Consider the following 16,762-nt stretch of genomic DNA (forward strand, 5'->3'; position numbering starts at 1 on the left):
GAATATCAATTTTAAGCCTGACATGACTGAATTTTAGCTGATTTGCATTAATTACAGAAATACCATTGTGGTAACAATACATTTCCAAACGAGCTTAGAGGGATGGTTTCTTGGCTGCCTGAAGGTACCACAATTGCTGCCAAAAGCAGTGCTCCTCCTGCAGCTCTGGTGCCTTGCTCTGGTGATCACACAGCTGCTGACCTGGCTGAGAGCTGTGCAGAGGGCCAAGCTGAGCCCACCCTCTGCACCATCATTTATTCATTACTATCAATATGAGAAAATCTGTAGCTTGGGCAGGACAGGGGGAAAACTGGATCATCTCTTTCACAGGCTTAAGCCACCTGGGAAACTACCGCTGAGGTCTTGGAAATGTGAAGATAGCAAATGATGGAAGCTCATTAAGACCAAAGAAAAATAAAATTATTACATTCTTTTTTTCCTCCTTTACATATACTGTAAATAAAATTCCTGAAAAGCAGACTTAAAAGTAAGTATTATTTCAAAGGCATAGCACTTCCAAAAGGACTAGAATTTTCCATTATCTTTAGGCTTTCTTCAGTCCTTAAGTCTCTGGATCAAAATTGACTTTCTTGTGACTTAATTGATGACAAGTTGGACTTCTTTGCATACACTCGTACCAAGGCTGATAATCTTTCATCTCACCAACCACCCTCCATGATCCAGTGCTGCAAACCTATGCCAAGAGATGCAGCTAATTTTCTGTCTGTGTATGGTGCTGATTCTTTCTTTTGGTTTCACAGTGATAGAAAATTATATATTGGGTTATGTTAGTCCACAGTAAAAATAAATAATTGCAAGAACAGCTTGTGTAGGTCTCAAAATCTTGTGTTCAGACACTGTTTCCTGTGTAACTGTGGTGTCCATATGGCAGAGTTGTCATCTCTATACATTTAATAGATGGACAAGCTTCAACACTCTTCAGTCAGGCTGGCAGACTCATGTGTTAATCTGCTACCATGGATGAGACAGCAAATTCCCAGTTCATCATCCAATTCAAATTAAGCAAGTGTAATCTCACAGTGACACTCACTATGAATATAGTGCACACATAGAGATACACAGGAAGAAAGGAGTGTCCCAAGGAGTGCTCAGCTTCTAAAATTAATGACATGTAGGAGCTCTGAATTTTAATATGGGTCATTACACCAAGCTCCTGTAACCATTGTTCTAAAGGCAGAGCCTTTTAACCGTATCAGTCTTCTGTGTGCTACACAAGGGGTGCAGGTGGTGTTACAGGTTTTCCAGTTCGTGGCAGGATGGGGGAGTCCCATCAGACTCTACCATGGAGGTGTACTTTATTGGAGGTGGTGGTGGCTTGAAAGATGGAGGTCTGTTCATACTGAAATAGAAGAGAGAAAATGCACTATCACATGAAAGTAGCATAAAAGACAACTGTAAAATGTTCACAGGAGGAGGTGGATTGGCACCAAGTCATTATAAGAGCACTTGACATAAGCTCTTACATACTGCAACTTCCTTGAGTCTGTTTTATAACCCCAGCACACTTCCTGCTATTCATTTGGCTTTCTTAGTTCCCACTTCACAGTTTTATTTCATTCATGTTTTAAAAGAACAGAACATGGTCCTGATGAACTATTCAAAACCCTTGCACAGGCCTTTAGCTCACACTGCTCTCTGAAAGTATATTTAAAGACTTGTAACTTTTTTTTTGATCAATTGATAAATAAAGGTCCCATCTCAAATTAGTTAAAAAAATCAATCCTGTTTTTATTTTTGATATACAGGATTTGCAGTTGTTTTTCAAGAAGTATTTCTAAGATCATAGGTGATTAATTATGATTTTTTGAGTATTTTAGTAATGTTAGTAACATTTAAACTAATTGTCTCTTAGATATTGCTTTCACCAGTAGATCTTGGAGTGCTTTAGTAGGGAATCAAACTTTGGTAATAATTACATATTCAATGCTTCTTTGACTGGTATTGGTTTCGGGTAGCCTACTTTCACATATATTATTCAAAACTCAAATAGAGCTGCCCTAGAAGTACAATTTCATTAAAACATGTCCTCAAGTAACCATAGAAAATGAGAGAGTAAAAGCAGGGAGGCTAATAGAAATGGGGGGCTCTGGGGACAAAAATTGACTGTTATTCTTCCCTTACACCCTGAAGCTGCACTGCAGCTCTTTTCTTAAAGTTTATTTTAAAGACAACCCACAGTATCTACTTTACATACTGTTGTATGAAAAAATTGCATTAGTGATCCATGTACTTAAAGGCCTTGTGTGCTATGTGTTGTCTCAAATGAAAAGGTGAACAGCTGGGTTAGAGTTGGTGCTGCCCTCCCGCCCCTCTGGATCCATTCACTGGTACTTACATCTCTTTTTGGTACTGACACCATTTCCTGATGCCGAAAGCTACCAGAGTGCTGCAGAAGAGGAGCAGGACGGCTACCACTGTTGGCCAGGGGAAGTGACTGGCTTTGGTATTCCTCCCGTCACCTGGAAGGGACACACAGAGCTCATCTCAATGTCCTCAGAGAGGAGGGAAATCAGGGCTTGCTGCCTGTGGCTCGCTGCTCCCTGCCTTGCCCAGTGCTGGTGTGTCATGGTTTGACACTGGTGCAATGCCAGCGCCCCTATGAAAATACACTTTCCTAAATAAATGCTGTGAGATGTTATCACGAACAGAGCAGATCAGGCCTAAGCTTAATAACAAAGGAAAAAAAAACTTTATTAAACTACTACTACTACTATAGAAGACACACACACTAAATCCAGGATGAGGACCCTCTAAAACACCCCTCCTCCTCCCAATTTCTAAAACAACCACCATGAAATATCACCTGGGATTCTTGATCAAATTACCACCCTTCAGATAATCAATACTCAGTCAATCAAGGGAGAGAGAAGTCTCTCTTGCGCCATAGACCCCCCTCCCCGCCCCCAGGAAACACAGTTGCCACCTCCTGTGTTTCTATGTCACACATGGCAACCGCCCGGAGAAAATCTGCCAGTGTGACACTTTCCTTTCCATGTCACAGTGCTTTCACCACCGTGCATGGACAGACTGCCCATAGGGCTCCTTTAAGGATGCTTTGCCATGGACCAAAAGATACAACAGTTCAGCTTCTCATCTTGGGACTACAGTCCCCCCCATTTTCCCCTGGGGCCAAGGGTCCAGGAACAGAGATCATCTTCTTCCTGAAGACAGAGGGCATCACCATTCCCTCCTCAGCTTTCCTCTGTTCTTGCCATTCCTGTGCTGGTGGTTGCCGAAGCAGGTCTCCTTGGGTCACCACTGCATCCCCCTAAAATGCAATCTCCATTGCAGGAGAATTTGGTTCAGTCTATGGCTAACAAGAAAAGTCCAGCCAAAAGCTACTCCATCATCTCCTCCCACCTAAAAATTTCTTCTTCTAACATCTCAGGTTCCGGACTGTCTCTCTTCCACTACAAATCGAGAAGGAGTAATATTTTACAAAGCCCTCATTTCCTGGAAAGGGTTAAAAGTTCAGACTCCCTGGACAGCTGAAATCTCTGCCCAGCACTCTCGACTCCCACACTGGGCATCATCCCCCCCCTTTTCTCCTTCTCCTCTGCCGGCAAATTTCCAGGTGCCATCAGGCTCTTTGTCTCTTTCCCTCTGGGGCGGGGACAAAGGCATCTCCGCTTCTTTCCACCCTTCTGTCCTCAGGAGCTGGCTCGGTTCCAGACCTTCAGCCCCCTCAGCCTACCTGGACAAAGCCGCATGGCTTCCCCTCCCCCACCCAGCCTGAGGCTGGGCAGGGGAGAGTCTGCACTCTCTGACAGCTCCCCTGGGAGTTCTTGCTTTTAACCCCCTGTGTTCTCAGAGGTGTGTCCATACTTTCAGTGGTCGCTCCAGGTGCCAATATCCAAACCTGACCACTGATTGGTTTGACTCAACTTCCTGAAAAAAAATTCACTTCCATGTCAACCCATGACATGGTGTCAGTGCAGCCCCTCATCACCAGGCTGAGGATCCCAAACTCCGAGCATTGCAGCTCTGATTTATGGACTTAGCCCACTTTTGTTCTGACTGGGTGTGTGAGCTGATTTCAGCCACCCACTGGTTCACTTGACAATTATTTAGGCATAGCCCAGAGAGCATTTAATCCAAAACCCATTGGCTTTCTCTGTTCCCCTGTGAGCTGCTCTGTGAGAACCTGCATGTCACAGTGCAGACAGGCACATCTGCCCACCCCAGCCCTCCTTCCCAATGGTTTGTTTTTCACACCACTGACACCAGACCCTGCCAAAACGTCTGGCCAAGGGCTCAGCTGCCTTTTGAGGTGAGCTCTTGTCGGCAGCATAGCATCCCAGTCCCATTCCAGCTGTCTCTCCCCCTGCAGTGCTGGGATTCCCCTCCCTTTCCCCCTTCTGCACAGCACCCTTGGCAGTGCTGACAGAGGTGCCCTCAGGTCCTGGGTATGGAGAAGAAGGAGAAGGAGCACAGTCACCCTCCAGCTGCCAGAGGGTGCAGCAGTGGCTTGGGTGCCAGAGAGATCCATGGGTGATATGCCTCAGTGTCACCTCCTGTTGTGCTGGCATCACCACCCTGTGCAAGGCTGGCAACACTGGTGTGTCACTCAGGCTGGGTCTTACCCAGCATGGCAACCAGTGCTCTGGCCAGTCCACCATGCTGCATGAGCCACGAGATTGCCCTGGGGCACAAGAGTGTCACTGGCCAAATTTTGCTGCTGGAAGAAAGCCTGCACTGGAACTTTGTTGCAGATGGAGGGAGAAGGCTGGAATGCCAAAGTCTGTGACAACCTGTGATATGAGGATACAGCAGCTGTGACTCCTCTTTTCATCTCTTTTCCCTTTTTTTGAAATCCCCTGGTCAAATGGACGTGATGCTCAGGTTTCGTGCTTCTACAGTGGCATGCTGAAAGAAGAGGATTTGTAGGATAATGTCTCACCAGTACTGTTTAGCAGGCTGCTTCTAGGAAGGAAATCTTTTCCTCTGGTAACTGAAATTGTCTGGTCTGTCATGCTGTAGGACAGGTTACCTATAAAGATATGGGCACAGAACACTTTTAGTAACTTACTTGGTTTTTTAAAAAAAGAAGGTTGTCTTTTGAACCCTCTGTTATTCACCCAGCTGAAAACAGGAAATCAAATTCCAGGATCAGGGTGAAAAAATTCACTTGGCAAGATGCCTACATTTTTGGCCTATGACCTGCTGTTGGATAAAAAATATGCTTTTATCAAATTAAATATTATAAGAAGGAAAGGGAAGGGGAGGGAGAAGAAGAAGGGAAGGAGAGAAAGAGAGAAAGAAAGAGAGAAAGAAAGAAAGAAAAAGAAAGAAGGAAAGAGAGAGACTGTTAAGATGTTCCAGCAAGCCATCATTGAGCCAGCTTTGAGCAGCACAGCTGTCTGGGAGAATGATAAGCTTTTTACCCCTTTGATGGTAATGAGAAACGTAAAGATATTAAGTGGCTTAGCAGCAACATAAAGACTCTGCCTTTGTCATGACTGAGCAAAACCTCAGTCTCCTCTGTCAAGTACTGTCTGAACCACAAAAATCATCTATCATCTGTTTATAGACAATTTTCCCCCTTCCTACTGATGCTTAAGATCAGTGCTCCATAAGGATATATTTCTGTTTTTTCTAGCCATCTCCACATTCACAGCTTCTGAAATAAGAGTGTCATGGTTGGACACTGGCGCAATGCCAGCATCCCTATGAAAATGCACTTTTTCTAAATAAATGCTGTGAGATGTTATCAGGAACAGAGCAGAGCAGGCCCAAGCTTAATAACAAAGGAAAAAAACTTTATTAAACTACTACTAATACAGAAAACACATAAACTAAATCCAGGATAAAGACCTTTTAAACCACCCCTCTTCCTCCTAATTCTAAAAACACCCAGCTATGAAACATCACCCAGGATTCTTGATTAAATCACCACCCTTCAGGTAATCTATACTCAAACTATCAAGGGAGAGAGAAGTCTCTCTTGTACCACAGACCCCCAGGAAACACAGCTGCCCCCCTGTGTTTCCCTGTCACACATGGCAACTGCCCAGAAAAAATTTGCCAGTGTGACACTCTCCATTCCATGTCACAGTGCTCTCACCACCGTGCATGGACAGACTGCTCATAGGGCTCCTTTAAGGATGCTTTGCCACGGACCCAAAGATATAACAGTTCAGTTTCTCATCCTGGGACTACAGTCCCCCCCATTTTCCCCTGGGGCCGAGGGGTCTAAAAACAGGACTCATCTTCTTCCTGAAGACAGAGGGTATCACTATTCCCTCTTCAGGTTTCTTCGTTTCTCGCCATTCTTGTGCTGCTCGAAGCTGAAACAGGTCTCCTTGGGTCACCACTGCATCCCTCTAAAATGCAGTCTCTATTGCAAGAGAGTTTGGTTCAGTCCATGGCTAACAAGAAAAGTCCAGCCAAAGTTACTTCATCATCTCTTCTCACTTAAATATTTCTTCTTCTAACATCTCAGTTCCCAGACTATCTCTCTTCTACTATAAATTAAGGAGGAATAATATTTTTAAAAAGCCCTCATTTCCTAGAAAGGGTTAAAAGTTCAGACTCCCTGGACGGCTGATATCTCAATCCAGCATTCCGCCTCCCACAGTAGGCATCCCCCCCCCCCCCTCCTTCTCCTCTGCCGGCAAATTTCCAGGTGCCGCCAGGCTCTCTGTCTCTTTCCCTCTTGGGGGGGGGGGGGCAAAGGCATCTCCGCTTCTCTCTACCCTTCCGTCCACAGGAGCTAGCTTGGTTCCAGACCCTCAGCCCCTCGGCCTACCCAGACAAGGCCGCGTGGCTTCCCCTCCCCCACCCAGCCTGAGGCCAGGCAGGGGAGGTCTGCACTCTCTGACGACCGGAACTAAAAGAGAGAGTTCTCCTGGGAGTTCTTGCTTTTAACCCCCTGTGTTCTCAGAAGCGTGTCCATACTTTCAGTGGTCACTCTAGGTGCCAATATCCAAACCTGACCACTGATTAGTTTGACCCAACTTCCTGGAAAAAAAATTCACTTCCATGTCAAACCACGATAAAGAGTTAAAATACTAAACTAGACAATGGCACAGCATTTCCAGAGCTCCCATGGCACTTCTGATGTGGGGATTCAGTGGTGGACTCATTCAAATTTGTACAAAAAGAAATAATGACCTTCAATTATCTTACAAGCCTGTACATGACTACTTCATTATGCTCTACTGTGACTATTTTGGACTCTTTGACTTTCTCTGATGCACACAACAAATGAAACAACATAGGAACCTGAAAGTCTCTGATATAAGTGCTGATTTATAAAACAAGACAAAAACCCAGCTTTAGATGATGTAAATGCCTAACCACACAGAACCAAGAAAATCTCTTTATTGTGAGATGCTTGCTGGCTTTGACAGAAGTTGAGAGTTCAAGTGTATGTATGTGTGTGTATGTATGTGTATGTGTGCATTAAAAAGACATACGAAAATCAGTTCAGTTTTAGAGCACTCTAAAAACTCACTGAAATTTTTGAATATTAATTCAGTTCTTTTCTACTTGCTTATTAGGTATTTGATTTTATGTGAATAGGTATGACACATCTCACATTTGTAAATTGCATGGCATTTTACAAAGTTATATACAAAAAAAAAAAAAAAGGATATACACTTAGAGATCCAATAGCGCTGTGCTCTATACAGCACATTGATGAGCACTATTTATTCTTATTTACATAATGGTTTATGTTAGAGCATCCCAGGACCACAATAATAATGGTAATCACTGTTGTAGGAGCCCTGGAGGGCACAGGGATAGATGTGTATGCTTCAGCAGACTCACTGGTGCCTGTGTACTCTGAAACTGCCCTCAATTACAGCTGCTGGACCGAGAACCCTTCAAAGCCATTATCTCTTAGCTGGTGTTCAGGCAGGCACAGGTGTAGGGAAGCAATGGCAGGGATGTGGGGATGAGTGGAGCAATGCACGGTATCCTCTGTAAATAGTAGAGTAATTCAGCATGCTTTTAGCAAAAATTGCAGCCAGCAAGCTGTGCAGGAGCAGAATTGTGAAGCATTAGAAGCTGTCACAAGGTTGTGGTATAAATGCATGGTTGTGGGTTATACAAGGGTAGATAAGCACCAGTGCACTACCAAAAATACATTCACAAAATGGAAAGTGGCTGCTACATTTGTGCCTCAGCCAAAAGACAACTCCCATAGAAATGCAAAAGCACATTGACAGGTCCTGCCTGTTCCAAAAGCACAAAGACAAACCAAGATGTTAAAAAAGGAAGTCACTTTGGGCTTTATACTGCTGAGCAGAGATTTTCTAAAGGGAAAGACTAGTGAAAAAATGTTCACCCCTAGGGTTTTTTAATTGATTTATTGATCTTTAATGAGGCTGTCTTTCAATGTTCTATTAGCTAGCCTTTATTACTTCACATTATCTCGTTATTTCAGTGCTGCTCTGTGATTTTATTTAGCTTCTCCAGCAATTTATTTCATCTATAAACTACCTTCAGCACTCACTACATTTGCCTAGCAACTATCTCAACTGTAATATTATTAAAATAAATATGTCTAATGAAACCAGGATACTCAAATGTTTTTTCATTCCTCTTTTGCCACTGCAAATCCTTGACAACTTGAAAACCCAAGCCTTTATCTTCTAACTCAGCAGAACTCAACAGGGAAATCGCTTCTGTGAAGTATTGAAAATCTGGTACATGTTACTCCACATGACTTTGGCCTCTGCTCAGACACAACTTTTCCATGCTTAGTAATAATTTTTGCATGGTAATGTGGGAACCCTCAACTAGCAGCTGAAAATAAGCACCACAGACAGAGAAAAGACATCACAAATTGAGGACCTGAGGACCTGCTGCTGTGGTTTTTGCAAAATGCTCCAGTTTACTGTAGGTTTGCAAACCAACATTCACTAAGCTGGTGCCACATCTGCACTTTGGCTTCATAACTCCTCTGTTTCAGTCCTGTGAAGCAAAGGAGATGTGTTGTCTACTCATGTGCTGTTGTCAAAGTCTCACTGGATGCTGTGGCACTGGTATAGCTTTTTGCCTCTGTGGTAGAAGTCAGTGCTCCTGCTGAAAAGCACAAAGGCTTGCAAAAATTGCTGTAGGGAGCCATATCACTTGTTTTTCATTCCCCACCCTCCCCCTTTCTTCCTTGTTTTCTGACTAATGAGGTCAAACATGTGTAGCTCACTACTTGAGATCCTGCCTTCCCTCAAACAGGCACTACACAACGCTGTGTCTAGTTTGAAAGCTTATCACAAGCTAGAAACTCAAGAGAAGTGTTACTGAGATAGGTAAATAAACTTAGACAAAACATTTGAAACATTTTTATATTTCAGCTTAGTTTCAGGCAAACCTCAGGAGCTTGAGTGCACTGGCTAGTTTTGACCTTAAACCAGTAGAGCAATGAACAAACATACTTAAATCAGAATTTAGACAGGATGTCACCAGCTCCAGTGAAACAGAACTGTTTTCCCAACTAGCAAAAGGAAGTTTTGAAAAAGTTAGAGTATAAGAGTCACATCTGCAATGTCTGATGCCAAATACCAACTTATTTGACATTTTCCTTAAAGCTTTTTTTAAGTGCTAAGATTTCTAGACCTCAGCTAGGTATTTAGCTGATATTCAAACACAGACAGATGGTGGCTAGCACGTAGACCTTCATTTTCCCAAGAGAACTATTTCACATTTACTAGAAAGAATCCATATTTCTTAACAATTGTCTCATTTTGGAAAAATATCAAGCCATCTGAACAAACCTGCAAAGGTGAACTGCAGCTGTAACTGACCACTCAAAGCCTAAGCATCTCTGGCTCAGTGATGGAGCAGTTGTGGAAGCTAAGCAAAACCAGGCTATGGTTTTAGCAGCCTTGGTTTTGCTTCCCCTCTTCCTCCTCTTGCCTATATATGTGCACTCTTCTCTCATATCCATTCTCAGCTGTCTCTTAGATTTTCATTAAAAACTTGCAAAATAACAGGAACTGAACCAAACCAGTAGACTAAAACAGAAGGCTTAGGCTTGGTGTCCTGTCTTGACTGCAACCCAAAGGATTTGGTCAAGAAGCTGATGGTGGCACCAGTGTGAAGATCAGCAGTGAGCCAGAGAGGAGAATTGCTAACCCAGGGCTGTCATACCATGACTGGCACTTGTTGGGACCACTGGTTAAAAGGCAATTGCTTCCCGGGCTACTTGCAGAAGAAAAATGGCTCAGATCTGTCTTACAGTACGAGTTTGACCTTGTACCACCTCCACCAGGGAAAAGGTATAATTCAGCGAGGAGAATCCTCTCTCCACATTGTAAATTTATAGCTTTAGTTGTGAATTTTTTTTGTTGAGATGAAAGGGCTTTCCATCCACTTGGACTGAACTTTGCTGTTCTGCTGTCAGCCAGGCAAGTGTCTCTGTTTTGGGGATGGGGAAGGCAGTGTGGGAAGCAGCAAACTTTCATTTCAGCACTGCTGCAATCTGTGTTCCTGCCTTGGCATATCTCAGACAAGCCTCTGCAAGCCCCTGGGCTTTATGTTGAGTGATTCAGCTCCCAAAGAGCACTCTTTTGTGGGGGGGGGGCAGGCCAAACCCTTGTGTTTAGTATCTTCCTCCAGTGTTCTATTTAGGTATGATATTTAACTAAAGACAGTAGGTATTCTTCATAAACACTGTAATAACACTAATTGACTTCTTTGTAAACACTAATAACACTCAATGTCTGTTCAGTTGCCAAAATTAATGAACGTATCTTAGAACATTAAAAAAATAAAATCAAGACAGTATTTTCTCATATATTTATTCCTGAACTGTGGTTACACTGACAGTGGTTAGTGTAACCAGTGGTTAGTGGCTAGTGTGTAAAGCACTAGGAAAAGAACTTCAGTGGACATTAAATTTCTTGCTTCAAAAAAAGTAAGATGGTTATTGTGTTTATGTGTCTTTCTTCTACATTGTTGAAGCAATAGAGAAAACAGTTTGATTACCTTGTGTTGTGGAAGCAGGAGTCAAATTTGCTTGACTTCTGAAATCCAGAGAGGCCACAGATGTCGACTGGTTCTCTAAAGACAGTTAACATGGTATCACATTTAGTTGATAGGTTCTTCAGAAAATGATGTTAATAAATCACAAAACGACCTAGATCAAAGAGCTTGCAGTAGATGTTAGGTAAATGCAGACTGTGCAGCAGAAATCCTGCTGTGGGAGTTAAGGCTAAATGCTCAAAGCACATTTCACAACTCCAGTGGGCAGTTGCAAGGCAAGTTGATGTTATCAATGCTGACCCTTTCCTGCTGGCTGGCTGCAGGCATTGTTTATTTGTGCTTCTATACACAGGGTTTGGTTTGACTGCTGAGGGGTGGAGTGTGCACTTGAATGTGGTGCTCCCCAGCTAAGCCAGGGCCTTGCAAGAAATCATCCATGACAACAGGCCACAGCCACATCACCTGGACATCACCTGCTCTTGCGAGTTTTTCTCTCAATTGCTGAAGGTAGTTCTATGTAATTATCCAGTCCATGCTCTGGTACAACAGAGTTAGTTACATAATTAATGAATGGGAATGATGCCCTGCTGTTGAGTTGAGGAAAAGTGATGGCTTTAACTTTTCTGTCACATGCACCTCTCTGTCACAATGGGACAAACTTATTTAGAGTTTATAGGCATATTATTCAATTTTATAAAAATACGTAAGAATGATATATGATATTCAGCATGCCGTTTTATGTGCTGTCCTAACACGGCAGTTTTAGCAAAATTTCTGTCAGAACTCTGCTAGGGTAACCTCACAGCTCACAAGCTCCCAAGCAGCAGCACCAGTATACCAGAGTATACTGACCTTTGCCTGTCATGCCTCTGACTCTGTGTGCGTGACATTTAGGCAGTGGTCACGTAGAGATCCTATATATATTGAATATTTTCCCCCTTACCTGAGGCTGTCATGACAGCTGATGTCAGTGTTGAATTACCGAAGTCTATAACAAATCAAAGCAAACATTCAGCATGAGAAAGGTGTTTGTTCTGCTTTAGGAAAGTAGGTGATTGAAAGGTTCGTGAGCAAGAAAGTGTATCACACCTAAATTCCAAATAATCTTTCCATGCACAACTCAGCCAAATAGTCTAGAAGGAAACATGAAATACCTGAGGTAACTGTGCTGAGAAATCCCTAGGGAAACAAAGGTTTTGGGGAAAAAACCTGTGGAGATCCTGGCACCTCAACTTAAAAACCAGAAATGAATCATGTGGGTTTATTCCATACAAAGAGGTGAACCGTATTAGCACAGATGCTGAAACAACATTTATGACCTGGTGGTGGCACCTGCACAGTTTCATCCATGAGGCACTTCTCATGCTGCAACTCTGAGAGGAAATTTCAGAGACACTCTGCACTGAAAAATGGTCACTGAGTCCTCAGAGAAGAGGAGGGGGAATTATTCCTTCTAATTAAAAACTGTTAACCACACAGGCAAGCTTAGCAGAGACACCATCCTGCTCAAGCACCATATATGTCCTGAGATGTCTGGTTTTTTTTCTTTTTTTTTTTTCCCCAGTAGGAGAGGCAAAGTACGTCCTGAGGAGGCCAGGAGGATGGATAATGTCTTTCCAAAGAGGTCCATGAAAGAAGTGATCTATTAAAGCTCACATACTTCATTAGAAAAATATATCTGGGAAGGCAGCCAGAAAGTACCTCTGTTTGGTCAGGCAGGTGTGGAGGGCATTGGGTGGGACTGAAGACTGGATCTTAGAATAGGCAGGTGACCATCCACCCTCCAGCTGCTTTTCTGTGCTGACACTTGTACCTCCTGTGACTGCTGCTCTTCCATTTGCATTTCAGCTTAGCCTTGCTGGCACTAACAGGGATTTCACAGTAGCTGGCTGACATAAAGGACTCCTTACCAAAGATGCAACAGGTCTAAAAACCAGAGCAGTGAGGCTCTTTGAGATGTGTCTGGCTCCCAGAGAGTCCTGCAGAGTGTGCAAGGCAAAGCAGGGTGGTGGCCAGGTGCAAGCTGCTAGGCTTCCTTTCAGAGTTCACCTTGCAGAGGCCAGCAGAGGCTCTCAAGCTCCTGCTCTCAGGGCTCCCTGATATCTGGGATGGTTTTCTGGTGCCCAGTGGGGTATTGGCTGAGCCCCCAGGGCCTGCTACAACCTGCACTTGCAGAAGTTTTTTCATAAAACCCAGACTTTTTTTTCACGCCACCTACTTACAGCATTTCTCTGACAAACTCATGTAACCCCCTGCTACATGCTGCCTCCCATGCAGAGCAGAGCAAAGCAAACTGCTCCAGGAGAGATGTTTCCAAAGGGCTTCAGCTGAAGTGTGGAGTGAACATTTATCTGTCTGCAATAAGCTGATAATAAGACAAACTTGCAGGGGAAGAGCAGGGACAAATTAAGAAACATATCAGTTCTTTAACATGGCAAAACTGTTGAGGATCTTGGCTCTGTGCTTAAGCAGAAGGTAGAACCATTTAGCAGGGCTGTTATTTTTACTTATTAGCTCAGTACTGAAAGAGCTATATTCAAATGCCAGCTGAAGCATCAGAAATAACATTAAGTGCCCCTCAAGGCTGGAGTTTAATTGTGCTTGGTCTTAATTATAATAGATTACATCACAAAAATATTGGTTTATAGTATTTTCTCTGAAGTCAAAGCTGCAGAGAGGGGTTCCTTACTACCCATTTAGAGTAGTAAATGCTACAACATCTTTAGGACTTTATAAACACACCTCAAACACAACCCAAGTTATTTTATTCTCTAATTTATCCTACCATCTGAAACAGTGCTAGTAGAAACTTCAGCTGAGGCTTCATTAGACTTATTGTCTGTGACAGGAAAAAAAAGAGAAAGAATAAAGATTAAAAAAAAGAGAAATATTAAAGTTCTTAAAAGTAGTTATAAAGGCTGAAAATTTAGTTTGGGCTTGTGTTATACTGTGCACCTTCGCAGAAGGGATGGCTGAGAATTAATGTAATTCTTTACTCTCTGTCACATCTAAATACTTTAACATTTTTATACAGAGTGGATCTATCTTAGCATTAGCATAGCCTGCAGGCAAGAACACAGACTTATTTAACTGACAGCTCTTCAATGTGAATACTTTTCTAGAAAACTGCAAATTGGGGGAAATGAGTAATTTTTGGGAAAAAATTATTATTTATCTCCCTCTCCTCTGAAGCTGTGTTTCCAGAGGAGTAAGCTATGGCTTTTGCTGCAGTCTTACTTTGTGGAAAAACATATCAATAGGAATATACACAGCCACAAGAGAACCCAGCTAAGCTGCAAGTAGTTGCCATGGTAGGTGACATGCCCCTAGATGCTGCTAAGGGGTCAGCAGCTCAGCTGTATTGTCTGTGCAGCAGGGAGCATACATAATAAAAAAAAAATTAAAAGATATAAATATACATTTGCACCTGAAGAGGAGGCATGCACAAGAGGGTGCTAAAGGAGATCTGTCTGCCCTTCTCACCAGTCATTCTGCATCCTCAGAAGTCCTGAAAACTGTACTGCCAAGTCTCCTGCTTTCACCAAAAAGCAGGACAGTATTTCTCCCCACTTTCCTAACCATGTACCTAATTCTTACAGTGCAGATTATAGGGGAGTTTCTCCACTGTCCACAGAGGTGCAGCCTTTTACATGTTTTACTGAAGGTGTATAACATAGCCCTGAGTGTGAGGATTTGATTTCCCAGGGAGCCAAGAGTGCTCAATGAGAAACACGTAATTATAATAGCTCACTGGTGCCATGTGGCTATGCTAGAGTATTTTTGGGTACGGGAAGTACAGCAAGATTCTGGCTAAACAAACAAGTTCTTTTGTTTGTGCAGAAGTTTCTTAGCTCATTCAGAGGCTTGAGCAGAGATTTGAGCCAAAAAACCTGCCAGAGAGTTCAAGCTGCATTATGAACTTGTAAAATAAATCTTCTATACTGTTGGCATTTCTTCAGTATCTTAAAGAACAAGAGAATACATGTGTTTGGTATTCTTAACATTTTAGATATGTCCTATCTAAGAAAAACCTACTGAAGGAAACAAATATTTCTTCTGATGAAATATTCCTTGTTTCATTTCCCAGGAAGGGAAACAGACGCACACATGAGAATGTCTTATGTGTCTTATGGGTCCCTTGCAGCATCAGTGTTGATCTCAACTCATAGAAACCTTCACTGTCTTGCAAGTCTTCTTGTACCACAGAAATTTCTTGGGAAAGAAACAAAAAAAGAAAAGACCTTCTTGTTACACTCCAAACTAAAAGTCAGAGCTGTGTCAAAATATTGGTACTGGAAAGCAGGCTCATATAGCCGCAGGTTTCTTTGCTGAGACACTGTCAAAGATTTGGCAAGAGTGGTGTGGTCATGCCAAGCCATATTTCCCATCCCTGGCAGGGGGCTCTGGTCACAGCCATTTGCCAGCTGTTTCCTTTGAGGAGGCCTGGTGCTCTCCTCTTCAGCCACATAGACACCTACAGGTTCCCTGTGGCAGAAGTGGATAAGAGTCATGGCTTTCCCTGGGAACCACTCCTGCAGCTGTGCTGTTTCTCTGTGGATGGGTTGCTTTACCTCCAGGCTGCTCTGTCAGGCTCGCTCTGTCCATGTACCACAGGAGGCTTGGCTTGGGAAATGCCTTCCTCATGACACAGCTCACATTAGGCTGTGGGGCAGCACAAGGCAATTGTTAGGTTACATATATATATATACATACATATATATATATATATATATATATATACACACAGATATATATGTATGTCTGTATATTAGGTGAACCTCTGACGTTTCCCTCTTGGCTGCCAGCTTCCAAACTCCTGTATGGAAAGTGCTTACTTACTCACAATCCTGCTCTGGAAGGAAGCACTTGCTTTCTCTTTATTGTGTTTCTTGCCCACTCCCATCACTTTTCTGATTGTAGACACTGTTGAATGAGAGCCCAGGGACAGTCCTGTTGCCCTGGGTATCAGAACTCCAACCCCCTCCAGTCCTGTGCTGTGGCTGAAGAGATGTAGAATGACCCCCACTGTCCTGTTCCCAGTGACAAACACTCATTTTGTGTTTGTCACAAAAAACAAAAAAACACTGGAACTGGTAACAGGCACAGTGTGTGTGACGAGATTGAGACACTTTCTGATTACCATGTAAACCCTTTCTTCATTAGGCAGATAAAGAGACAATTCCCATGAAAAAGACTGCCTAGCCCAATGAAATGTTGAATATACAAAATTGGATACCTTTGTATCAGACACAATATGTATGACATTTCCAGAAATCACAAGGAATTGGATACTTTAGATGCAGTAGTCCTGGTTCTATGCCAGTTGTTCCAAAGATCTGTGTTTGTGCTCTGTTTAATTTCTCAGCAAACAATAGAAGGGCAGGACCTCAAAATCAAGGCTAGATAGAGGGTTGGGCACTAGTAGGGTGAGAGGCCTCATCCTCACGCTGCCCGGACATTCCCAATTATGTTTATTTAGCAGGTTATGACACTGCTAAGTACTAAACACTATTACAAGAGAAATGGCCTTCTTCTTTTCAACAGAAGAAAAGAGCATGTGCTACTCATGCAGCACAAAGCTCTCTTGCTCCCTCATTCAAAGAAAGTGGTTCTCACATTAAGTTGAAAGCAAGCTTAATGTATTGAAGCCAGCAGAAGTTAATCATTCAGTATGAAGACTGAAACTATCCAGCTGAAACTCTTTCTCTGCCATGGTAAACAACACCTCAGCTTGTAGTGTAATTGTTTTCTCCTATTTTCCTCTTCATCATTCCCTTTTTTTCAGGCACTTTTAGGTCATAATACTTTA

General features: G+C 42.9%; 1 protein-coding gene across 1 annotated transcript in view; it reads right to left on the reverse strand.

The window, feature by feature from the left end:
- Positions 1–1,117: 1,117 nt before the first annotated feature.
- Positions 1,118–16,762, reverse strand: part of CD96 (CD96 molecule) — a 29,772-nt gene continuing 14,127 nt past the window's right edge. The window contains 8 exon segments of the mRNA XM_053971011.1: positions 1,118–1,360; positions 2,357–2,480; positions 4,922–5,011; positions 8,977–9,054; positions 10,957–11,031; positions 13,739–13,792; positions 14,989–15,165; positions 15,525–15,615. Of these exon segments, the coding sequence (XP_053826986.1) occupies positions 1,252–1,360; positions 2,357–2,480; positions 4,922–5,011; positions 8,977–9,054; positions 10,957–11,031; positions 13,739–13,792; positions 14,989–15,165; positions 15,525–15,615 (798 nt within the window). The 3' untranslated portion in view covers positions 1,118–1,251.

The sequence above is a fragment of the Vidua macroura genome, chromosome 2, assembly GCF_024509145.1.
Source record: "Vidua macroura isolate BioBank_ID:100142 chromosome 2, ASM2450914v1, whole genome shotgun sequence".
NCBI lineage: Eukaryota > Metazoa > Chordata > Aves > Passeriformes > Viduidae > Vidua > Vidua macroura.